The sequence below is a fragment of the Monomorium pharaonis genome, unplaced genomic scaffold, assembly GCF_013373865.1.
Source record: "Monomorium pharaonis isolate MP-MQ-018 unplaced genomic scaffold, ASM1337386v2 scaffold_340, whole genome shotgun sequence".
NCBI lineage: Eukaryota > Metazoa > Arthropoda > Insecta > Hymenoptera > Formicidae > Monomorium > Monomorium pharaonis.
Window position 1 is genome coordinate 1 of NW_023415627.1, and position 27,928 is coordinate 27,928.

The following is a 27,928-nucleotide window of genomic DNA, read 5'->3' on the forward strand; positions in this document are numbered from 1 at the left end:
ACGAGAATAAGTGTAGATATTCAAATTTATACCTTTTATCAGTTTTAAATCCACTTTAGATTAATTGAGAATTATGTCCCGCCAGTTATACACGCGTACAATCGCTAAAATTATTTAATTGATAACGAAAAATAATTTTATTGGAAATTGTTAATGTCTCGACATTTAGATAATCATCGTTCTGCTCAATTTAGTTTCTAGTGTCCGTGCAATTGCACAATTGGTTTCAATCCGCGCGTTTTCGCTCCTAGCGTCGAAGTAATAACGCGAAAACTGGCCGGCGTGCTGGAGCCTCCAACGGAATAAAGGATTAGTTTCTGTGTCTCTCACCGTGAGAGCGAGGATCTGCATTAAGTGCTTTAAAAAAAGATAGAGAAAGGAAGAAAAAAATTAATCCCCGTAAAGTCAGTTCGGAGTAAAAAGAACCACACGCAGGAAAAGCGTGGGATTAAACTGGCGGAAGATATACTGCGTAGTCGTCGTTACAGATGTAATAGCGAGGCTCTAGAGTTCCGTGGAACCGCGTAATAACTTTTTTACAGTAAACGGAAACGTTACGACTTCGTGTGACGACGCGAGCATCGTCCCGCATTATAAGGACGATACAGAGACACGGAGCGAAAAAATTCTGAAAGTACAGAAAATACACATAGGAAATACTTTCGTAGCAAATTTATTTTTCGGCCAAGAGAAATTCAATCGCGCTGTGTCGCGAAACAATTTTTTTCAGCATAAAAATTGTTAACATTAAAACCTATTTTACGTTCTCCAAGTAGAAAACAGCTAGAGAGAACTAGAGAAAGAGAGAAATTTAGATTCCGCAGTGCAGCCCCTCTATTTCATATTACAAAAGTATTTGAGGTTTCAATTGCAATTAGCGGTTCTCCGCTAAATACTACTACTCTGAAGTGCTGAATAAGTATCACTAATCGGCTTAAGGGGGAGGACACTATCTTCGCAACGGCGGTATCACAAATTACACCGCGCGACGCGATTCCCTCCCGTCCTCCCCATCCTCCCTCACTTTCGCCGGCGAACCCCTTCGGCCACGCTCCTTAATTTCCTGTTCGCCTGCATATTTGTATACAACGACTCCGACCGTAGTCTATACTAGAGAGAGAGAGAGAGAGGAGGAGGAGGAGCGTCTCCGCACCGGCGACTCGCACCGATAACGACGCCGATGCTTGTTCGCCATCACCGCCGGCACCGCCGACGTCCTCGGATCTAAATTGGAATCTGTCCGACTCGGCAATGGCAGTACGACTCTTCTCCACAGGAAGAGAGCGCCTCGAAGGTGATCGCTATTACTGTTGGACCCCGTGACGAAAGGCGCGGCCGACGGCGACGACGATCCAACGTGATACTCCGCAAGGGATAACTCCATATAAAAAGAAAAGCTCTATGAATGATACGAGTGGCACTAACGAGAGATAGACTATTCAGGAGCCAGGCTTAGCAGTAGTGCCTTTAAGAATGGACTTTCTGGAGACATAAAGCTCTCCAGATCACAAAATACATATATAGTAAAATTGTAGTAAATGAATAGCAAATAGTAACTCTCGAGAAGGAACGAAAGTAAAACAGTTAAATTTCATCATTTGGCACTTTTAAGAAAAAAATGTATTTTTCTTGAAAAATTTATATACTGAGATAATTTTTTAGTCATTTTTTATAAAGAAAAAGTTTTATATTAAAATAAAATGTCAAAGCGTCCCCCCAGTTTAAAGGCACCAAATGTTAAAAGTTCTATACAATTATCGACTCTTTCTAAAAGAAATTTTAAACAAAAAAGAATTAAAAAATTAATTTCTTGCGTGAAACTTTTCAAAGTATTAACATGTAATAAAATTTCTGAAATTTAAGACCATACGTTTGTATATAGACATTTCTTCATAAAAAAAACCTCAATAATAAATTCCTAAAATATTAGACAAGAGATTTAAGAAATATTCTGTATATTATTTTAAATTTAGCGAATATCTCAATCAAGTATTTGTCGTCAGAAGATTGTTTACTTTGAACCTGATACGAAGACGAATTATTTCTTCGGGAGTATTTTCAATGGTGCGCAGGAGGATCGCTGCCGTATAGCTGTGTGTTCATTTGATGAAAGAGAGCTCAGTGACTGTACAAACTGTACGAGCGCGAAATATCGCGCGAATCATTCCCGTATCGCCCGTCCCGCGTGACGAGCAACGATGCTTCGACTATTGATATCGGGTGCGACGCTGCAGTCAGCCGACGCTCGGTTGCGTCGCAAAACTCGATCCTACCCGGGGCTTTTTTTTACGATGTAGGAGGATGGAGACGTAAAACGCTGATATTTCCGCGATCGTGAGCAGCAGCGAGCACGGCTCGCACGGCCGGGAATTCGGTTGATTTATCGAGGTGACAACGCGGTACATGGTTCTGAAAACATCGACTTTTCGATGCGCGCGCACCATATCGTCAGTCTATGATTGGAAAAGATTGCGGCGTTATTTCATTCGTTATCCGCATATATCGAACGCAAGCGACGCTGATTTAATTCGCTTTTACTTTCTAATGATTTTTAGGCGCGTTTCTGATTCCATCGTATTGCCACTGTAAAGAGAGAACTTTCATCTAGAATTTAATCTTAATATGATGATAAGATCATCAGTCAACGAATAAACAAAAAATTGAATCAAATAACGAACAAAACAATTTAATTATATTAGAAATGCATATCGAGATATACGAAAAGGTCTTACAGATCCTGACTGACACCCGCATGAGCAAAAAAGGTCTGGCTTCCTAGAATATTATATTATAATTGCAAATAAGAAAATAATATTTTAAACAAATTTTTATAAAAATTATATTTAAACAATATTAACTAATTTGCAATTTATAATTTTAAGGTCTTATTGCTTTTATTTTTCTTAAATGATTATTTACTGTCTAACGATCTGTACAGTAACTCTCTTTAGATTTAGAGAGTAATGAATAGTTAAATAAAATATATCATTTCGAAGAATTATATGATTTTCTCTGATTTATCAATGTTTACCACAATAAGATATAAAATAATTTAGTTAATAAACATTTATCAAGAGACACGGTAGTGCAAAGTAAACGCCAAGTTTTTCAATAAAACAAAAAAAAGTTTTTTGTATATCAACATATATCGGATACTGCCACATCTATGTTAAATAAGGAATTGTTTTCTGTTGGCTTTTACTGCCTCAATAAATTAAATATGTCCATTAAGGTGTAGAAAGATAAAATTGACTCTAAATTAAAAAAACAATGTAGTTTACAGAGTTAATTGCAAAGATTGTAATACGTCGTATGCGGAACAGACTAAGAAACAGCTTAGTACCAGAATAAAAGAACAGGCAAATAACTTTAAGCTGGACTCGTCAAGTCACTGTATTGACAGAACATATGTTGGATAATAACCATCTTTCTGATTAGAATAATGTCAGGATTTTAAATTCCGAACCAGAATTACCAGAAAAGATTGCTTTGTATTACCGAGCCTTATATTTTGATCTTCACTTAATATTTTTTTGTTTGTAACAACTTATATTTGCGCAGAGTTTAGGAAGAACAAAAAAGACTTATTTTATACTGAACAGACGTAAATATTTATTTGTTATTAATACAATTTTATATTGACTATGCAAAATAATATTTTAATGCATTGTGTTATCTGATAAATTTAATGAGCTAATTAAGTTTTCATGTGGAATTTGATCTTATTTTCTTATGCCAAAAGATGAAATTGTTTGTTGCGCAAGAAACATTTAAACAGATTGGCTCCCTTGCTGCAGCCAGTTCCAGCTGAAATAATATTTTAATAATTTATATCATATTTTTATTTGAGAGTCATAAAAATTATACAATATCAATTCTATAAACGAATAAAAATCTATCTTGGTTTTCTTAAACTCATGTTATACTTACTAATGTTTTTGCACGCATTATATATTTGATCGGCTTGTTCTTGTGATACGTTCCGTGGCAATTTAGCACGAGCTACATCCCAGTCAACGTCTCCATATTCAGTTATCTAAAATACACGTAGAAATTAATTTGTTATTAATTTATTTTTTTAATACACTTTAGAATTTAGCACAAATCCTGCTTACAATTTCGGTTCTCCTTAAGAGACAGTCAGCAAAGCAATTAAGTTTTTCGTCATTTTCAACTATCTGTCCTTTTTTTACATTTTCAAGTACGGCTAAAATGAAATTTATTATCAATGTAATTGTCTATTTTAATCATACAATTAGTTTATTCTTTACTTACTTGGATGGACACCAGTTTCACCGATACAAAAGTCTCTATGCTGTCTTAATTTTTCTTTTTGTTCAAGTGTTATTTGACCCTATAATTAATTAATATATAGATATTATTAATTACACGGCAATTGTGCTTAATAATTAATAATTAATACATTTTTAAATATTTGTACTCTAACAAGGGAAATGCACAAAGTGTTAGTCGCAAATGGATATGTGTTATAAACTGTTTGAAAGGTCTTGTCAACCAGAATTTATGTGTGCAATATTTTGCTTGAATGGCGCCTTTCCATTCGCCATTAACTTCGTGCACTTTCCTTGTAAATAACAATCAGTGTGTTATCACTGATTTACAGTAATATACTTATAACTGTGATAATTAATAAATACTTGCTGTCTTTTAACAATTTCGACTTTATAATTAGTGTATTATCATTAAAAGATCAGTGTATTTATTTTTACCGATTAATAAATTATAAGTATACCACTAAATCAGTGTATTTTTATTGACTCTACTGATTTTTTACTGATTATAACTTTGAGAATGGAATATATATATATATATATATATATATATATATATATATATATATCCCAATATTTTAGTATATGTAGTGAGCGCGCGCGCGCGCACACACACACGCACACACGCACACACAAATATACGCTCTCTAAATGGCAATGTTATCATTATTATTGATTTGCAATAGTATATTTACTGCTGTGATAATTAATGAGTATTTACTTTTTTTTAGTGATTTTAAAATTAGTGTATTATCCTTATAAAAATGTAATACTAGGCAGCATTAAATTAGCCATTAATTATTACTTATTTTGAATATTAAAAATACTAACAATACTTTAAATAAGTATTAATTACTGGCCAATTTAATACTGCCCAGTATTACATGCTTATAAGGGCACTGAAAGATCCGTGTATTTATTATTTCATTGATTGATAACTTTTTAGAAAGGAATCGTAATAATTGTTGCATATAGCAGCATAAATCATATTTTTTGCTACAAAGAGATTTTGTTTATCTAAAGCACATCTCCAAACATCTTTCCGTGTGCCTGGCACCAACGATCACTGAGCAGTCGTCGTGCTTGCATTTGATGATAGCAAATTGGGCGAGCAAATTGAGTTATTTTTATATATAAATGATTTAAAGATACCTTTTCACGTGTCACTAAAGCAAATAATTAAAGCGACAGATTTGTTGCTTATGATTAGGTGGATATAATTTTGTAGTTTGAATCGGTTTAATTACAAAAGAGTATTGCTCAAACTCTATGTGAATACTATCAATCATGTGTATTAATCGCGTGTAGAGAATATTTTTAGAATAATTTTAAATAATACTTAATAATAATTACTTTCTAATACACGGAGAGAATTTTCTCTTAAAAATTACCCTGAAAATCGTGGTAATTGTGAGACAACGTAAACATTGGAAAATTTTACCATACTTTTAATAAAATTTACAAAAATTTAGTAAAGTTTAGTAAAATTTTAAGAAAATTTGGCTAAGTTTTAGTAAATTTTGTTAGAAGTATAGTAAAATTTACTAAAACTTAGCCAAATTTTCTTAAAATTTTACTAAACTTTACTAAATTTTTGTAAATTTTATTAAAAGTATGGTAAAATTTTCCAAGGTTTACGTTGTCTCACAATTACCACGATTTTCAGGGTAATTTTTAAGAGAAAATTCTCTCCGTGTAGAATAACAAATAAATAATGAAATAACATCTTTTTGTTTGACATATCACCAGTATTGCAATAATAAAAATAATATTCTTTTAAAATTTGGTTTTACGTTCTAAAATAATTAAATTTAATAGATATCTAATTATAATACTTCTTTTTTTAAACCGTAATACACAACTATTTATTACAAAATTAGAAGTACTAAAACTAAAGAGAAGGATTCTGTTTGCTAAAACAGTCTTTTTTTCATCGCTTCCCTTTTCATATACAAAAGTTAACGCTATAATAGTTTAGCGACAAAAATGATTACGTGATCAATCTTGTCGCTCAAATAATCGATTTCAGCAGTTTATTAACAGCTACCTTAACTTTTGCAAAAATTGCAAAATAGTATAGAACTTTTCAACTAGTCCGCTCTACCTGCCGTAGTGATATTACATTTAACAGCAGATATTCTGCACCCGTGCTCACACACACACACACACACACACACACACACACACACACACACACACACACACACACACACACACACACACACACACACAACATATATGGTTCAATCGATAAAAAAATATTTTTATAATATTTTCTGTAGAAATTAAATATATCGAAATAAAAGAGTGATATTTATACAGTCTAAAATTTATTAAAGAGAGTTTCGACAGATAGAGTTTTAAAATTTAATATAAATTGTAAGGCCCAGTTCCACAACTTAATTTAACTGGAGTTTAATTAACATTGTCGTAGAATTTGTTTTATATATAAAACAAATTTATTTATTAGACTGGGTTAGTTAAGCTCCGGTTAAATTAAGTTGTGGAAATGGGCTTTGCAATTTATGTTAAACTTTAAAACTCTATCTGTCGAAACTCTCTAATTTCTTTCTAATTTATGAAATTTTAGACTATATATATCTATTCTCTATTCTCTATTTTCTCGATTTTTCTGGGTCTAAATCTGATAGAATTAAAATTGACAAATGGTAAAAATTAATTAGATAAAAAACAAATTAAAGAATATTAGTACAAAAGTAGATTAAATTATTTGTTCTAGCGGAAATATAATAATCTTACCAAAACGGCGGCGAAAGAAATGGCGAGCACGGTAATGATTGCTTTCATATTTAATTTTTCTTTTCAGCACGATAGAGTTCAAGTCCGTGATCAAAGAGTTACTGGCTAATCACAAGATAGGGTTCTAAGCTTTTATAGTTTGAGACACTATGACGATGTATTCTCCTTGACGTTCTCCATTTTAACATCTCTGTGTGGGGGAATATTCGAATCATGTCTGTTATTCCTCCGAGGATACAATAAATTACGGTAATAAATAACACGTATGCGTTTCAGGTTTTAAAATCCTGCTAGCTAATATTCGGCGATGAATACTAATAGCAAAGTCCATTTTTATTATGTAAGATTTGTTTGAGAGGTTTATTAAGTCAATACATTAGCAGAATTAAGAAACCTCTAAGTTTATTTCTACTCATCAACTAGGAATTAATGAACTGGTGATAAACACAATTTTTTGTAAATTGACGTAGAAAGGCACGACCGGAGAAGATGCAAATTCTTCGAAAATAAGACAAGATTTATTTGCTTCAAGATCAAAAAATCAATCAAGATTCTCTGATATTAAATCAAATATATATATAAGATTGGTGTTGAAAAATCAAGACAAGACGAAGTCTTGAAATTCTTATCTTGCCATCACCAAATGAATCAAACATAAAATTTGATATCAAAAAAATGTCAGATGAAATGATTAATGCTCTTGAGCATTTTATTTTTGTTATGTCCAACGTACCAATAAAAGCCATTTAAATTTTTTTAAACATCAAGGTGCATGGTTTTTTAGAGATCATTAAGTAAAACTACTTCCTATTATAAGAAGGAAACTATATGATTGATATTTCCCTCAGTAATAAATCTAAACTCGCTTCTTATAATTATTCTTGAAATAAATGCTTTATCTACAGAGGAATAATAGCTGTTGTAAAGTATAATATATAATTTTCTTGGAATTTTTGTAATTACGTCAGAATTTGACTATTGAGAAAGTCGATTACCTCGTGTTACACTAGACACATATGCATACATACATGCATACATCGCACATCCGTCATTATCATCATTATATAACTGATTTTACATAATTTCCTTCTCTATACGATAGACAATATGATCACTGTAATAAACTATAAGTGTCCTTCCGTTATAAAAAAATTATTTAACACAATTCCAACATTTTACTATATTTTAGTTTATAAATACATTTTGTCACATGAATCATTCTAGCGGAATCATTAAAACGGTACATGTGCAAGGACAGCTTACGGTCTCCAAGAATAATTATCATAAATTTTGATACTGCTGATGCTAAGTATTTGTAATCAATATGCCTATTTTTAATATAAATTTATTCCGCATATGTAAATGTCTATTTGCTCTTTGCATAAAATGTATAGCTTGCTCATCTCATTTCTTCGAAGTAAATTTATCATTATCCCGACAAAATAAAAGACGAAAACATAATGATAAAAAATAAAAAAGAAAGATTCACATAATATTGTAACATAATATAGCCAAACAAAATTATTTTTTTATGATAAAAAAAGCGCCAAAACACTATTATGTTACATAAATCCAAGTAATAATATTTTCATTTTACACTGTTCTCATTTTTTTATAGAATAAATATAAATATATAAAACACAAAAAACTACTTTTTTAAATAAAAGGACAAAGAAATTCTTTATTTATCTTCTCTACAAAAGTTGTGATATAAAGATAATGTGCTAATTATAAAAATGAATATACGGACAAAATAATAAAAAATATTAAAAATTATAAGAAATTAACAATTATAAACAATTATTATTTATTTATATTACAATAAATTGTTTTCTATAGCAACGCCAAGTCTTTTTCAATAAAACTTTCATTATGTTTTTTTTTTAGTTTTTACATAATGTTAATATGTTAATCGAAACACTTAAAATACTTCACTATCTACAGAACATACATACAATATTATTGAATACAATATTTCAATAAAAAAAGTAATAATGAATTATATATTTTCTAGTTTGTGAATAAATATATATTCTTATAACTGGCGCATTTTCTTTATATTATTTTATAGAGAAGATAAATTTTTGTTCTTTTATTTAAAAGGTATTTTTTGTGATTTCACATATTTACATTTATTTTGTAAAGAAATGAAAACAGTGTAATAGTTTTAACTGCATAAATTGTAATACGGTATACAGTGTACATTGGACAGACTAAGCGATACTTAGAAACGCGTATTATATTACGTAAGAACGATAAAAAAGACTATAAGACCTTTCACTCCGTGATCAGTAAATACGGAATTTCTGAAAACCATTATTTTAATTTAGTCAAAACCACGTGTACTGCATAATGACAAATACACTCTTAAAAGATCAATAACAGAAATGTTCTTCATTAAAAAGAGCTAATATTAACTTATAGAAAGACACCGGTAAATTCATACAATATACAACAGAGTTATGGAGTCTATGTGAGTGTTTTTCACTGCGCTGTTGCCTTTCGATTATGTCCCGTTTAGCCGTACTTGTACCGTTCATCCATAAAGACGGAACTTCTTTTAATTTTACCTTGTTTTAAATTTTATCTTTTTGACGATCTGAATTACAACAGACGTGCACTTGACACAGAAAATTTATGAGTCCACGAACTGAGTTTGCGTAAGTTGTTTCGTTTTCTTCTGTATTAATCTTTTAAAAAATCTTTTTAGTTATGAATTGCAGACACAACTCATAAAATTACTTTCTACGTACTATTTTTTTGTTCAATGATACTATAATACTATATATTTGGAAAGGGCCCAAAGTGAGAGCCGAAACATTGTATATTTGATTTTGTAATAAAATTTGCTAGTTGGGTCGATCATAAACAACTTTGACTTTAATTTTGGGTTTTTTTAAAATAAATATTTTACTAAAATTATATAAAATTCTTCAAAATACACTGTTTTATCTCACGATTACTATAAGTTTAAATGTTTGTATGTATAGTGTCTTTATTGCTTTCCCTCGGGATTACAATTTTTATAAAACTGACACTTAACACTATATTTATCTACTAAGCCTTAAACTATAAGTTTAAATTTTAAGAAAACATTTTTTCTATGTGAAAACCTATGAATTTCCATTTATACGATAATTTTCATGTTGCAACATTACTTTAAAAAACAAAGCATTTATTTTCAGCCAGCTATAAATTTGATGGTGAAGCAATATTTTTTGTAAAATGCAAAATATATTTGAATATGTTTAAACTGCAAGAATGTTAACCTGTTGTAAAAAAGGGTTTATGGTGTTGCTTTAAAAAGTTAATAAACCAGTAAGTTTAAAGCGAAACTTAATGTCCAGCCACAAAAATGTGAAGTGTAATCCGCGTTCGTGTAATCCGCCTAAAATTTATTTTTCTACGCGCTTTTTCTAAGGCGCTTTTTCATTAGAATCGCGATCGCGCGATAACGAAATAATAAGAATCCAGATAGTAACTGTTTCCTTATCTTGTGGAGGATTTCTGCGGGTAAAATACGTAACATCGGGAGATTTCGGCGAAGAAAACAATTCGTTCAATAGTAACATATCGTCGAAGATTGCGTCGTTTTCGTTTGCTCGCAAAGGCTTCCTCTAATAAGAGTTCCGAAATAACGAAGCTCGGTTGTACGCAGCGCAATTTTGCGTCTTTCTCACAGAAAAAGAATACATTCTGTTCAACAAGTCAAGTTATCGTCTCGTATAAACAAGAATATAAAATCTTCAGAATTTGATAAATCTAAATTTCAGCAAAATGTTACATTTTTCTTTCAGTATTACAGTAGTTCAAAAAGCACAATAAAATTGTTTTTATAAAAAATTATAATTCTTGTTTTTAAAATTGTTATTTTCTATTCAACACTTTTTCCTCTCAACTTATTAAAATTATTAAATAAATTATTTAATATTTTTTTAAATAAAACTATACAAAATATATTCATGTAAACCAATCTGTTTAAGATTATCATGTTTTTAAAAGCCTTTATATTTTTGTTTATACGTGAAACAATAATGGTTAAATAAAAAATAATTTTTTTGTTCCATTAAATTAGAAAACGTCTGTTCTGCCGAATTACGACGAAACCAATCACGCGGCATTAGGGATAATATTTTACGTATAACTTTTCTTTTCAAATTCCAATTTCCCGGGAGCAGGGCGAATGGATCAAGTACCCGGATGGTGAATATGACGCTACAACCGTGCTTAAGTTTTACGAGCAGCTGCGTCGTGTACGAATTTGCCGCGACAGTTTTATAATGCAGATTACGAGGCTAGAGCTCCTCGCGTACATTTCCGTTACGCGATCCCTGGATGGCCATTTTGCCGAGGTGCAGCCGAGACTGCATCGCTGTAATTAACTCGACTCACTCGTGGTTTGTAATGTTATTTTATTGGCGCGGCAAGAAAAGGCAGCGGTGTTCCTCTTCTTTATACGGGCGCATTCTCGACTTGGATGTGCCATGGTTTCTTTCCTTGCCTCTCACATTCTTCGGCTTCCCTTCCTTCATCGGCTTCCCGCTCGGTAGCGTCGGCAAATCTTTCTCAATTTCTTCGGAATCCTTTACCCGGCAGAACGAGATTGGAGCGAAAGGAGGGGGAGGGAAGGCGGAAAATGAGGAGCGCGCGGTAAATCACGCGGGCAAGGTGGAGGCCGTCGAGAGGGCAAAGGATGAGATGGATAGACAGGTAACAAAAGGAAAAAGGAGGGAGAGTGAAGCGGAGAGAGAGAATGGCCGGTTGAAATCAGTGACGGATTTCTCAATTTCTTAGTAGACGCACGAAGCGCGTAATTTTAAAACCCGAGTTTGGTAAGAAAAAAAAAAAAATAAAAGTACATTTGTTTAAAAGAGAAAAATAACTATTATTTTTATAAAAATGTTCAATTAGTAATAACATTTTACATGCATATTTTTTTAAATGTTTGCCGTCATTATTTTACGTAAATGTACTATGCTTTATATTTCTATTGATATATTACAATAATTAAAATTAAAGTAAAAAGACATGCAAATCTCTCCTCTCTCTCTCTCTCTCTCTCTCTCTCTCTCTCTCTCTCTCTCTCTCTCTCTCTCTCTCTCTCTCTCTCTCTCTCTCTCTCTCTCTCTCACTCTGCCCATAATCGAGACTTAAAATAATTTTCTCCTGCTGCATTTACTATTACTGGGCAAAGTGACAGGAAGTCGAGAGTTACCCGCCATCCCGGTTTTTCCTGGTATCTATAATCCCGTCGCGGGAATCCTCGAAGACATTGTAATGGACTCGTCACGATTATTATCGACCATGTGCTCCGCACTTAGGCTATATCTCCCGATGTTCGAAATCGAAAAGAGAGAGACGCATTTAAGATCGAGGCTGAAACGAAAAGATCGCAAAGAGAATTGATCGGATGAGAGAAAGAGGTCGCCGCGGGGACCCCCGTACACTAAAAAATTTTTGTAAAATTATAACTATAGTAGTAGGTAATTTTGAGACCTACTATAATAATTTTAAATTTTTATGTGTATGTAATTTTGTATATAAATTTTGCAATAATTTCTTAATTTGTTTTTTACACTTGTGTATACACTGTAAACAAATTTATTACAAATTAAATTATTTTTTCTTGTATACTGCAAAATTATAGACAAGAAAAAATTTACAACTATTATAGTTGGTCTCAAAATTACCACTATTGTAGTTGTAATTTTACAATAATTTTTTACAGTGTAGTCGATATTACAAACTCGATATTATTTCCTCGCGATTCAAGGAGTGCGCGAGAGAGCAATATAAGTGCTCTTCAGTGTCGAATTCACGAAATCAACAAATTTAGTTGCTACGAGGTACAAGGTAACCTGAGATATTAAAAGACTACTGAGAAAAAAGATTACTGAGAGAACCGAATTTTTAAAATAGTGCTTAGTCTTGTTTAAGATTTTGACAGCCCTTGAGCTTAAAGAGTTAAATAAGTAAAATACTTTCATTACTTTATACTTCAAATTAAATATTTCATTTCTGATGTAACAATAACTTTATTATATATGTTCTAGAAATATTAAATAGAAATTATTAAATATTTAAATCAATTAATGTTTTTAGTAACCTCTTTTTTTTAGAAAAATCAATTTCGAATTCATTAAGTAATTTAATTAAAAGATATTCTAAGAGAATCAAAATTTAAAAACGTTTGCGATTTAAAACCCTTGAATTTAAATAATTAAATACATCCATTTCATTATTTCAAATTAAATATTTTGGTTTGATGTAACAATAATTTTACGTCTTTAATAATCTAATTATAAGATATTTTTTAGAAGTATCGGAATATATTACGTTCACATTATGTTTTTTATAAAAAAATTAATTTCAAATTCTGAGAAATTCTAAAACAAATTACGTGTAGACTTTTTACAAACAAAAAAGAGCATAAACAGATAAGGCAATTATGTGATAAACATGCTAATAAATTATAATATTTGTCGGCCAGAAAGCGTTTTTTATCCTATCGTCGAATCACATTCTGAAGAATATTTTCCAGTTTGAAGAACCCTTTTGGTCTGCATCTCTTGTTCGAAAATCGCAGTACATTGCAATTATTACGCGCGGAAAAGTCGAGGAAATATTCGTGAGCTCACTCGATTAATTCGTAAATGTGCAAAAGATCTATTGATAGATTTATTGGTTCTTACAAGACAATGAAACTGTAATAGAAGTACTATAATAGAAATAATTATTTATCTAAAATAGACGGGCAGCTCGATTACCCAATGAAAGTAAGATTTTACTCAACATTAAAATTAAAGCCTTATGCTACAGAGAAATTATCTAACAGAGAAATTATCACGATTTATGCAATTATCTTGGGAATCGTGTTAATTCATATCTCAGCGCTTGGTTTTCTCAGGTAGAATTACCCAATAGTAGAATAAGGTGAGAAAGAGAGAGAGAGAGAGAGACGCAGACGACAACGTTTCTGGAGCGTGAAGAAAGATCTGTTATCGTTTGCGGAGCGCCAACGTTTGTCGCGGCGCGCTATAAATGTTCGATATTCGTTTCCAATCTTCGACGCATCGAAAACAAACACGGCGGCGGTGCTGTCTAGCCAAAGACAAACTACAAATACCGATGTAACTCGCTTCTTCGTGGAGCGAAGGAGAAGAGAAGTGTACTTCGTTTTGTGTTCGCGCCGCCGTTACGAAGTCGCCCGCATTCGACGGGATGTACTTTTCGGTATTACGCGGCTCGATCGAGGAAAAACAATAATTCTTCGGTTGTCTGGCAGAGGGAGGATCGCGATGTCATCCCCGGGTTCGAGTCCATTTGCTTGAGAAAGACATTGTCGGGCGCGATACGACACTTTTACTTATGCGCGACGTCGTGGCATCGCAATGCGTCGACGAGAGAGATACGCTAATGGTACGCGTCGTGTGGATGGAATCGAAGAACGAGAGGAAGTTGTCTTCCCCTTCAGTACCGACTACTCCGTAGACATAGCTGTCAGTCGGAGACATCGTGTTCGCGCGTGTTGCTCGAGTCGGATATGCACGTGTCTTGCTAGATTTATATAAAGGCACAATAATCATATCCATGTTTCGTTCGTAATTTCATCATCTTTTTACATATTTTCTAATTAGCAATCTGTTATACGGTAAAATTTATATAAAAACATAAATATTGTTTGGTATAAAAAATACTCATACTGAAAAGACAATTAAAACTAATTAAAAAGATAATTTTCACATTGTTTCTTTTACAAAAAGTTAAATGTAAAGACATGAGAAAAATGGCCAGTGTATATGAGCAATTTCTTCTCGTTTCTTCATACTTTTTGTAAAAGAAACAATGTGAAAATTATCTTTTTAATTAGTTTTTGTTTTTGTTTTAGTGTGACTATTGTTTTTTTATTATACAGAATTTTTACAAAAAAAAGTAATACTAACGTATATGGATATATTTTGTATATATTTATTCATATATATTTATATATGTTTTTACATGAAAAATTTTTTACCGAATATTGTTACTTCGTTTGTACATATACGTATATGTGTGTATGCATGTTATTATTTTATTTATACTATAAATTTAAGTTTCCAGAAAAGGCAGTATTATGCGTGCAGATGTTTCGGCTTTAAAGTTGATCTCTTTTTCTACTCTATTTTATTCTGTATATAAATGATTCACTTGTATGTTTTCTTATTATTATTATTATTATTATTACTATTTCAAAAAATATTAAAGTAAAAACGATAAAAATTGCATTATAATATCAAGTATATAATATTATTAATTACATTATAATATCAGTTACATAATATTTATTATAATATCCAATTCTATAAGACGTAGAATAATCGAATTTTTTAAATTAAGATTAAGAAGAAAAATTAAGATTAACTGGAAGGCAAGTTTCATTCGCAGATAATTTCTGCAAAATGCCAAATAATTCAACTGACATTCTTCTTAGCCTTTGACTTTTGGGAACTCCGGTAACTCTTGATTCCAAGTCAGACGGAGAGTTCTATGATACCTTGTATGCGGATATGTATATTACCCCTATATATTCGTAAGTAGATATGCGAAAAGAGAGAGAGGGAGAAGGAGAGAGAGAAAGAGAGAGAGAGAGAGAGAAAGGGGAAGACAAAGGGGGGAGGAGGTAACAAAGGGATGCAGCGCGTGTACGTGCACGAGGGTACAGACGGTTACGAGCGAGAGCGAGCGTAGGTACGAGTTACCCAAACTCCCATTCGATTCGAGCGACAAACTTTGCAAGCAGTTTGATCGTCGGAGTTACAGATTCGCCGTGGAACTCTGAACTCCAAATGGGGAATCTATTATCGGAGCTAGCGTTTACACGTACACGTTCGTTTGCGCGCGTTGCCAGCGCCGGTCGTGTCATAAGCGACGAACTGTGTCCCTTACGTCGCGGGTCGTGTCGTCGAGTTATCGCGATATGTCGCGGCGGATTTTAAAGTTACAACTTGAATCGCTTGATATTTACGAAGATCGATCCGACGGTAATACAAATAACTTTGTACTATTTCGAGGATAAGTAAACTGAACCATACGAATCAATTCTCCTGATTAAAAGACGAGAGAACCACATAACTTGAGAGAGGCATTATGTCATTGACGTTAAAATATTTAATAATCGAAATTTTTTTATTTATTTAGATTATATTTGATTGTTAATAGATTATGGATATAATTTCTGTTGGAACTTGTTTGCGCCAAGAATTAGAGAAGGATAGAAAGTAACTGAGCAAAATTAAAGTTAATCTACATTGGCGCAATCTACGGGGTTTTTGGTTTAATCAGTTGCAATAATCTATCTTTACACCTGGAAAGTTACTGGATTATTTATTACTCGTATTATTTTTCTACAATGGCTGTACGGTTCAACTCTTGCGCGTTCCATAATTCTCACGGCCAGTTTTCTACGTCTAGATATTTTGAACGATGCGGAAAGTATGCCAACCATCTCCGTCGTTAAACGATACGAAGATATGCGCGCCAGATACAACTTATGAGGCTATAAATAACCTAAGCAGAGAGAGGAACGAAATAATACTTAGTCAGACACAGGCCATTTACCCGGAAAAAGCAAAAATGCTCGGAATGCTCTCCTTTAATTTCTCTCAACTCTCTCTCTCTCTCTCTCTCTCTCTCTCTCTCTCTCTCTCTCTCTCTCTCTCTCAACAATCAATTTTTAAAAACACGGGATGTTTCGCAAAGTTCCGTATCAATCTTCAGGAACGTATTTACTAACAAATTCGAGATAGAAAATTTAAAGCGAGGCAACGTAACATGCTGCACTCTCCGAGTCATTTGTTTCTTTCCACCGAGAAAGAATCAATTAATTGAAGTCGGGAACATAATGGAATTTGAAAGAAAACGTGTTGTCCGTAGTCTCGACTGTATAGCCGGCTGTAGTCACTACCTACCCGGAATTTATCTATTACCTCGGTTGTTCACACTAATACCACCGAGTGTTCGATTATTCGATCCGCCGTCGCCGTGGAGAAAACGAGCGCGGCTCGTCGTCGTCGTCTTCTTCTTTTCCCGGCCACAAAAATAGTCGAGGAGGGAGGAGCACGGGCCCCTTAATTTCGTGGCAATCCCCCGGATAAACGGGGTAAGCTTGAAAGGTGGATGCGGGCATCCTGGCAGATTCACGACGTAAATACATTTGTCTCCCCGCCTAAGTGGGCCGGCTGTCTCTTCGTTGCCGAATAAATGCCAGCCAAATAAAACTTCCTGGCTACACACAAACGCAATTACCCTCGGGCGAGGGCGAGGGCGAGGGCTTGCCGACTGGCCGAAAGACACATTGCGATGCCACGGCCCCGTCTCATGTTCCCCGTCCGGTTCTCCACGATGGCGCCGCATCGCGCGGCTCGACGCCGCGCGAAATTAACTCCCTCTTGTCTTCCGCGCTTTAAATTCGCAGTACGGTCGATCCATGTCCACGGGACGTCCACCGACGTTCTGTCCTGCGGTAGGATGTCGAGGAGCGAGTCGATGCGAAAGCCTGTGGGAGAAAAGATCCGCTGAATTAATTACGCTACTTGATACGTATAGCGCGAGATAAAAAGAAAAGGAGAAAGAGACGCCTCTTATGAATTCATTACGAATTAATATTGACTCTTCGCCGCCGCTTGTTTGTAACCGCTGAAACCTTGGCGGTGTTTGTTAACAGCCCTGATATCCAATACTTATGTATATCCTTGGTTATTGCATGTTTACGCATCGCATCGATGTAGACGTTACACCAAATTGGTAAACTCCGCGGGCTTTAATTAAAGCATACAACCTTCATTTTCTCCCTCGCAACTTTGTGCCGCGTACAATAATTTATATAAATATATATACAACTATAATTTATGCGTCGGGAAGGGGTGAATAATAGTATTTACCGAATGTACTAATTCTTCCATTGTGCGAGTGTCCCTAATTAAGAATCGTTAGCAGAAAATGGAGGAAATCGAGATCACGGCGAGCTAATATTATCAGAGGACCGTCGACGGACCGTAATGAGACACGGACGGCGACGGTAGGTATATCTAGATCAGATGTAGACAGCGTCATGCGAGAAATTGCGTTCGGGGTAATTGAAGAGGAGAGAGGTGAACGTGTACATACTGTAAACTATGTTAGCGGACATGCAGAGTCAAGATGTGATAAATGTATTCTTACGTCATTAGGCTATCTAATACAAACTTGAAATGTAAGCGCTTTAATTCGCTAAACATGGATTTTACCGATACATTTTTATCGCAAACCACTTTGCACTATTTAATTACCTCTTAATGATATTAAAATTGAACGACAGAATATTTTTACTTAATTAGTAACAGAAGAAAGAACATTCTCCTATGTTTTAAGAATATCTTTATTTTCCGAATGTTAAATATTAAAGTAAAATTTATAATATTTAAACAAACTTGTTTATATAAAGAATTTCGTATAGCTTCGTCAAAAAAATATGCTCTCATTATTTAACAATAATTTTCACAAGTTAAGAAAAAAAAATGTCGAACAGAAATTGTGGCAATATTTTCAAATCAAGAATTAAAGAATTTTTTAATACTATTATTCATCAAAATTTATTTCTTTTTTAGATGATGCTCTTTGGATGACTATTATAATAATAAAATAAAGATATGAGATAAATCAAGGGAAGATGTCAAGCCACCTTGGTTACAATTTCTTTATAAATCAAAAGTTAGCTATTTTGATTGCGCATAAATACACATCCGCATACACTAGATTATTGAGAAGCGATGAAAAATTCCGATACTAATAGAGTTCGCAGAGATCATCAAAAGTACAAGAAGGTAAGTTTCAAAATATGTTCTGATATTTGATAAGCTTCATGATTTAATGTTTACTTTTAAACCAGATAATTATTACATGTATAGTTTTGAATCATGTTACATGTCAGTAAATCATGAGATTGTATTTCGAAATCATTATATGTGTGTATAATTAAGCTGCAATGATATCTAATATCATGGGAGTAATATGTCAGATGTATACAATAAAATTTTTCGAACTTCATACCTTCGTTAAAATTATATGCTTTATGAATTAAAATTTTGAGTGTTTTATATAATTTCAGATATTTTTAATGTGCAAAAAACTGTTTAAACTTGTAAAAGTATAAAAAGTTGAGTGTTAAATTATCTATAATTTAACTCTTTCTTTGCATTTTTATAACTTAAACTTGATTGTCTATTATAGACAAGCAAAACATGCAAGTTTCTATTATATATCACAGTGTATATTTAAATATTTTTATAACATCTCTCATAGAAGACGACATCTTACTTACATTAGGAAGATGCCAGTTTTATATTTAACTAAAATAATTTATATTTAAATAAAATATAATTTTTTTTTTTTCAAAAATTTGAAATATAAAACTAATTTAATTATTAATTTAGTAACTTTAATTACTTTACTTGTATGAATAAATAAAGATCTCAAAAATGTAATATTCATTTTTCGCTTAATTTTTAGCAAAAATTATTTAAAAAAAAAACTTTTGTGTGGCATCTTCCTCATCTCAATATTTTACTAAAATTCAAAGTTATGAAATTCTTTAAACAAGATTATATATAAGCAATATTATCATATTGATCCATATATATTATACTAGCTATGCCCTGCCACGCGTTGCTGTAGCTCTCTATTCTTATGCCACGTTTTTTTTCAAATTTTCTTTGCTTTCGTTGTTTAACTTTCAAGAGCCTTGCTTTACTGTTGCTCTTTTTATTTTATTTTTGAATAATTTATTTATCTTTAATAAATCTAATATTCATTCATTCACGTACTTCTAACTTTTTTTTCTAAAAGCTGCCATGGATTTAGAAATCCATTCAAAAGACTGTTTTAAATAAGTTCCTTTTTTTCAATATAATAACAGCCATTTTTATTTTTCTTATTAATCTTTCTTATTAATTTTTTCTTAATTTAAACACAATAGAAACATTCTTCGCCTCTCCCGGTCTCTCCCCGTCTCTCCCCATCTCTACCCGTCTCTTCCGGTCTCTCCCCGTCTCTCTCCATCTCTCCCCATCTCTCCCGGTCTCTTCCCGATTATATAAGCTGAATACAATTTTTTGTTTATACATGAAATAATGACTATTAAACATATTAATTTCAATTTTATTCTAATGTCTTCTGCGTTCGTAACATATTAAAGTTACCATTATTAATACCTGTTACAATAAGCTCAAAAAATTCAATACTAATTAAACACTACATAATATCAAAAAAGAAATAGATATTGCAACATAATACGAGACTCGCCTCTAACACATTTCTCGTTCACGCAATAATCGGGGGGAGCTTTCTCGAGCTTCTATTCTTTCCTGGGTATCCAAAGACGCTAACGAATGCGGAAATGTTGGTGTCGATAGGGAAGGAGCTCGCGTAATAGTAGGTAATAGAGAGATGACAAGAGGGAGAGAAGAGAAAAAGAGACGGGAATATCGGATCGACAGTAACGTTCACGTTCGCACATTTTCCGATTTCAGGCAGGATACAGCGAGGGGGGCAAACGACGGAGGCGATAGCCGATATCGCACCTGCCCGCCGGCGGATGTATAACTGTATACTGTGTGCCGCCGTTTTATCCCGATATTCCGGATAGACGAGCGCGTAGAGCGCGAGGCACGTAATTAAAATTGACGCTTTCGTTTTGACGCTCGGCGCGCAGATCGCGCATTAGTATCCTAGTCTTTTACTTCCGCCGCGAATTGTAACTGCAATTTGGACGACGCACAGCCGAAAGGCGCAACATCGACCGTCCGCGTCGAAAATGACAACATGTCAATCCCTGAGAATTTGAACGTATTTTTCTTTTTTTTTTGCGGTACCCAAAGACTCTCACAAACAACTTTATTTAATTCTGCACGATGAAAATCAGCATGCCGCGTTCGTTGTTCGTTTCGTTTTTAACGTCCATTATAACACGAGGATAATAAAGTAGGGCAATTTTTTCCTGTCAAAAAAAGAACACCGCGCACGAAAAACGTACTATCTGATTGCAAAGCTAGCTATTAAACGATACCTTTTATTAGAATAAGCGGTAAATTTTACCATATTACACAAAAAAGCATCAATATCAAATTAAAACTAATATATTTTATTTAACCATTATTGTTTCATACATGATATTCTTGGTTATATATTTAATTTTCTTTAAAGAATTTAATAATCTTATATTTTATCAACAAAAATGTCATATTTTTGTAATTTAATATTAATTATTATTAATTAATAATAATTATCTAAAAAGTACAATATATGTATATATGATTTCTTAATATTAATATTAAAAAATTTGAATTCTTAATTTAAAGATCACAAAAAATAAATGCTTATTGCAAGTTTATTCTTGAATGCTTGAATATTCTTTCCTTTCAATACATTAATATGAACATTATTATTAAATAACGAGAATATATTTTACTCAATAAAACTATACAATATTTCTTTATATAAGTTATGTCTGTTTGTAATTTCATTTTAATATTTATATTATTTATATTATTTCGAAAAACAAAGATGTTCTCAAAAATGCCTTTTTTTCTGTGTATCATTTAGGCGATGCCGAATAATTTTTTACTTTTACTACTAACTACACTTTTATACGATTCGGATATATTGAGATGATAAATTTTGATCAAGCTGGGCGGAAAGAGGGGAGAAAAAGAATATCTCAAAGATATCTTGAAGAGGAGGGACCACGTGAACAGTACGCAGATGCGTAAATGAAATTAGGCGATGACTTCTAAGAGGCGCACACGTCTAAGACGCGCACGCGTACGCCGCGAGATGCTTTTCAACGGCCGGAAATAAATTTATCACACGTCGTACTCTCTCTCTCTCTCTCTTTCTCTCTTTCTCTCTCTCTCTCTCTCTCTCGTCCGGTACTTACGCTTGTGCCGCGCACGACACGGCGCTGTCACGGGCGGGGTGGATTACCAGGCGGCGCGGTGTAAATGTAGGTGTAACGCGCGTACAACATGCAGGTCGCGCGCTCCGCTCTCCGCGTGTGACTCCTCTCTCTGTCTCCTCTGCCGGCGAGAGTTATATCGAGCACAATGCCACCCCGGGCCGAACCTCTATTTTTCGTGTACACGTAAAATCCATTTGGTCGTTCGACATACCGGGTTGTCGCTCCGGCACAATCGCATCGTCCCCTTGTCACGCAGCTACGGCTCGGGCTTTATTGTCCGGGACTCCCCGCTAGAAATCCTCGCTTTCGCATCGAAACGAAGAGCAATTATCCCTCGCGCACTGTTCCGAGCTTTTAATTGTCCATCCAAGAGAAGGATAGAGAAAAGGAGGAGGAGGGGGGGGGGGAAGGAAAAGAGAAAAAGAAAGAAAGGAAAACACGAGCGAGGGGGACGAGGCGGGGGTGAGTATCAGTGCCTCCTCCCCCTCCTCTTAGGCGACGCGGAAAATATTGTATTACTTTTCTCTTACGGAGCGAGCGCGAACTTGTTAAAAGCGCGTAGGTAGTACGGACTGGAAATTTTGTCATTAACGAGAATGCACCGGAAGAGGATTACTCGGGCTTATAATTTTTATTTTATTCCTCCCAATCCGTCCACCGTTAATGTCTATCGATCCTCTTGTCCCTTTCGCCCTCTCTCCATTTTCTCCTCCCCATCCCTCCGCTCCGTCCTTTAACCCCGCTAAACTTTTGTGCGTTCTTTCTTTCGGATTGAATTTTCGTTACGTTAGAAATGCTTCTCAATCGCGTAAACTTTTCCATTGATAAAAGGAATAAATGTATATAACATGTGTAACATCTTTGTATGTCATGTACATTCTTTTTATTATTACAATAGAATGCTATAATAAAAATATTTGACTACATGTTATACGTAAATATCTTTTTTTTTTAATATTGCTGATTATAAAAGTTTTATTTTATGCAAGAATTATCGAACTCAAACAATTTTTTTTGACTCTTGAAAACGGTTTATGAGAGAATTTTTTAAAAATACATTGAAGTGAACCAATATTCATTCCAATCATATGTAAAATATAAATTCCATTTGCAATATTTTAACTTCATAACATTACATTTTCTCTTGAAATATTTTTACTTCATAATAAATTCCATACGTTTTATTTAATTGAAACGAAAAATATGCCGTTCGTCATTTACTCGGCCATATATTTTACATTAAATTAAGCAAATTATTTCTACAATTTTTATTATTTATTACATACTAATTATTAATTTAATAATTAATCATTATTAAATTATTATTAATTATTGACATCTCCAATTTTATTAAGAAACAGTAGAAAATAAATAAATATCGATGACGAAAGAGTTACACATGACAGTCGGATAATCCAAAGATAATACTCAAACTAGCATTAAAGTTCTGCAACTTTTAACGATAGCGTCGATCTCGTTATAGCGTGTTGTGCAGACATTATTAAATGTAATAAGAGCCCAAAAAAACGATACCAAACTGTCGTCGGAACTACGGAATAGGCCTGTTGCCCTGTTATGCGACCTGCATCTCGTTCGAACAGAGGTGCGAGTATGCACGGCCGTTTATTTTTATCAGGACTCTCTCTCGTTTGTTCGCGCGACACATATTCCCGTGGCTAGGCGCGGCTTATTTCCACCGTGATGGCGGGCAAGAGTATTCCCGGCGCATCACGTAATGCCACCGGCATTACGCCGCGCGGAGACGTCTCAGCTCCGCTAACCGGTAAATATGAGTTTTCACTTGGTGCAACCGCGTCGCGTCGCCCGCGCCGCCGCCGTGCCTCCATTTTTGCCTCGTTAATTACGATTACGCGCCGAGGTCCCAAGGCGCGACATTGCCCCGTCGTCGCCGACAAGGCACGTCTAGAAATCCGGAAAACGGAGAATGCAAGAGAGCTTCTCGCGGAAACTCATTTCGAGAGCCGTGACTGAACTCGGAGTGACAGACGCTCGTGGAAATCGAGAACTAAAATCGAAACTCAATATCGTCGGAGAAAAACGTAATATAAATAAAATTGAGCAGATTGAATCTTTATGACCGTGCTAATTCGATTACAGAAAAGATCTATATCTCGAAATAGAATTAAACTTTTTTTTTTAATTTGAGTACCATATTCCTCTTGTTGTAATGATGAAAGAAGTTTCCATGTGAAAAGAACGGTTTTTTGCTGATGAAAAAAATTTAGCTGGGTCTGAAAATAACTTTTTTTGTTGGACTATCAAAATAATTGTGTAGGACGCCCAAGCTGCCGGTTAGAATGTCAAAACTTTTTGCAGCATTGCTCATTATACTTGAGCGCCCTACATAATTATTTTGATGGTCCAACAAAAATGATAATATTTTCAAACCTACATGCTCTATCTTTTTAGACGTTTCAGCGAAATCTTTTTTTCTGTTTGTTATAGATATATGCGTCTGAAAAAGATTCCTGTACGAGTAATAATCCTTCTGCGGATACCAAAACTTTAATAAAAAAGGACATCATGCATTCCACAAAAAGAAGTCGGTATTCATGGAGTCACTTTTTTCTTCGAAAATTTTCGGTGAGCGCTATATATGTTTCTCTTTCCCCGCTTAAATTGCCGGCCATCGTTGTACACCAAAAGTATAAAAACCGAACTCACAGGGGGAATTAAAAACCGAGACCTCGGACAACGTCACGCTTCCATGTTCGTAATTAATTAATGCGAAAGCGGAGAACCGAGCCTTATGCGATCTTGATGAGGCTTTGATACGTTACGGGGCAAGTCGTAATGAGAAAAACGTGTCGGGTCGCATCTAACGGAAAATTACCCTGAGCTGTTGAATTAATTTCTCAAGAGGAAACTATGAATTCAATCTGATATCAATGCTGTTGTGATTAGTGGATTAGAAAATGTTTCAAATAGTATTCATACTTATTTAATATTAAGACAAACTAAATTGAACCAAATATAAAAAAGCAAAATATTACTAAATACCGAAAAGTTTAAAATTATGTATATTTATATAATTATGTAAGTATTTTAATAAATAAATTTAACGATATATCACTTATTTGCTGTATCAATGACAATAACTTAAAAAACAAAATTAAAAAAAAAGTGTTTTTGAATCATAAAATCATAAAAATATCATTTTTTAATAAAATTTTAACATGATATTTAATTAGAGGAAGAAAAGCATTTCTAGTTTTTCATTTAATGTGCTAAAAATTCTTACTTTATAAAAATAAATCCTTAAAAATAATCATTTTCTTACTTATGACACTTTTTAAATAGTCAATTGATAGAAATAGAAGGTAAAAGAGTTATAAGTTCTTCATATAAAATTTATATATTATACAATTATAAAAAGATGAGATTTTTTGGTTCAACATTGCGGCTTATTCATGGTTATAAGAAAATGTTTTGATTATTGTTTGTTTAAAAAATGCGATTCGTGAAAAATCGTCGTCATTTATAGCGAATAACATAAAGTTTTTACTTTTTAAAAATTATATACCATAATTGTATATAATTTAATAAATTGAAAAAGTATATGAAGAAGGAATTTCAAAAATAGATCGTTACCAAAGTACTTTTCTGACTTTAAGTTCGCGGAAGATCTCGATCTGTTGTTTAAGATACAAACTCCAGCGAGCGAGAACTTAATTTTCACGTTGACATTTTTAGTACGGAACGTCTTATCGTAGTGCTGCGACTGAGCATATGTTCCTCCGGTAATCGCTAATTAAACATGAGAATTTAGTACGTCGGCGACGTGTTTTAAGGTACTCGGATCTTAAGCGGCTCGTGCGCGGGTATGTCGGTTCGTCGGTTGAGTGTGTGTACTCGAGAAATGTATTCGGGGAGAATCTACGAGGTCGGTTTCCGCGCTATGAGATAGGCTCGAGACTTCCCGTGGTTTGTCTTCGGTGCTTCGACCCGCGGAAGCTATATTTCCACGGGACTTCCGGGAAACAGCGAACCCGCCGGCAATTAGTCAGGAAGTGCCCTACAAGCCCACTACTGCTCACACAGAGTGAGAGCTTTCGCCGAATAGGACACGCTTGCGTACTTGGGCCGCCCTTTGCAGAGGATTCGTCTGTGCTTCAGTAATTTGAGCGCCAGTGAAATATTCATACACACTGGCCCGTCAACGTATAGAGGATGCGTCGCAGACCCAGGTCATTTAATCTGCGGATTCTTTGATGAAATTTCTATCAAATTTTCACCAAGGAGACAAACTCTGAGCTACAGTGCCATTTCACTTCTTTCGTTGAACTTAATTTAATTCGGGAATATTCAATATCGTTTCCCCACTGAAAATGGAAACAGGGGATATTTATAACTCTTCAGGGGACCATTCTTTTATATCTTGGTAACTGATAGGTGCAGCGCAGCGACATGCATATATTCCGTGACAACTTGGAGCCAAACATCTCATGTAGCCAATCGATTGGTTGAAATGACGACTTTTTTTATCTAACATTTGTCAACTCTATACGATATTTTTTCACCTTTATCGAGTTTCCCATTATATGCACGAGTTATGGAGGCATCGCAAAATGCTTACGCACAATATGCAACTTTTTCAGGACAGCCGATTGAATAATCCACGCGCATTCGATACGCCTCGTGAATTTCGCCGACGTTCGTCGCGTGCGCGGAATTTCCGCCCACCTCATGTTGGACAAGTGCCATTAATTATTGCTCGATTACCGATGTCGCGTAGTATTAACCAATAACTTAGATGAGCTTCGAGCAGAAACTTTGCAAAGCGGACGATCTCTCGGTATGTGAGCAAACCTTTGCGTGATCGCGATTGACCAACGCGTAATAAATTAGTCCCCTTTTCTCATGTTCAGCGGTAATTATCGGCTTGCCCTAATGCGTATCACAGTGAATAGGTACACATGCGGTGTCATGTACCACGATCGTAGTTACGATCAATCGCTCATCTCAAATAGATCTCCCACGTCGCAAAGCAAAATTTACGTTTCTCCCTTCTACAATTCTTTAATGTAAAGATTTACGACCCTCAATTTCTTATTCAAAAATTTTTGTATAATATATTAATCGTTCAATTAAAATTCTATCAAAATATAATTTATTTAAAATACGAAGAAAGATTTTTTAATGATTAAGTATTTTAATCCTTCAAATTTTTTTCTGTTAGATTTTTTAGTTTGTTGTAACTTACAAACCGTTGTTTCAACTTTTTCATCAAAATTAACATATTTCAAATTAATTCAAGAATTATGTACCATCAGTTAGGATAATTACGATCAGTCACACAAGAATTATTTGAAACAGATCTCTCTCGTCGTAAATGAAATTTCTATTTCTCTCTTCTACAATGTTTAAAGTGAAAACTTAAGATATTTAATTTCTTATTTTTAAAAAATTTCATCTATTTTATCAATTAAACACACACACACACACACACACACACACACCACAATCATCATTAAATTCTATCAAAATAGAATTTATGTGAAATTTTACGTAAGATTGTTAATTATTAAATATTTTAATCATTTTAATTCCTCCTTAGATGTTTAGATTCAAATTTTGTATCTCTTTTTTAGAAAAAAATTTTTTACACTTTTTGGAAGACTAATATTTTAAATTAATTCAAGAATTATGTGTAATAGTTGCAATCAATTGCACATAATTTACTTCAAATAGGTCTTCCTTGTCGTAAAGCAAAAATTTTCATTTATCTTTTACAATCTTCAATGTGAAAATTAATTGTTAAAACTTTCAGTTCTTTATTTAAAAATTTTTTGTATATTCCATTAAATTAAAACTTTATCAAATAAAATTTATTCCATTACATGAACAGATTTTAAATTTATATTATTAAATATTTTAATCATTA

The 27,928-nt window shown here is 33.6% G+C and overlaps 1 protein-coding gene and 1 long non-coding RNA gene across 2 annotated transcripts; both read right to left on the reverse strand.

The window, feature by feature from the left end:
* Positions 1-3,592: 3,592 nt before the first annotated feature.
* LOC118644211 (general odorant-binding protein 56a-like) lies at positions 3,593-7,190 on the reverse strand. The gene is made up of 5 exons (XM_036294591.1): positions 7,053-7,190; positions 4,276-4,354; positions 4,116-4,207; positions 3,931-4,036; positions 3,593-3,807 (listed from the first exon to the last, which is right to left on the reverse strand). Exons 1-5 carry the CDS (start codon positions 7,098-7,100, stop codon positions 3,731-3,733), a joined length of 402 nt encoding a protein of 133 aa, XP_036150484.1. The 5' UTR covers positions 7,101-7,190; the 3' UTR covers positions 3,593-3,730.
* A 9,194-nt stretch (positions 7,191-16,384) lies between these two features.
* Positions 16,385-24,490, reverse strand: LOC118648268. The gene is made up of 2 exons (XR_004965229.1): positions 22,003-24,490; positions 16,385-17,586 (listed from the first exon to the last, which is right to left on the reverse strand). It is a non-coding gene; the product is annotated as an uncharacterized LOC118648268 (long non-coding RNA).
* Between the last annotated feature and the right edge of the window lie 3,438 nt (positions 24,491-27,928).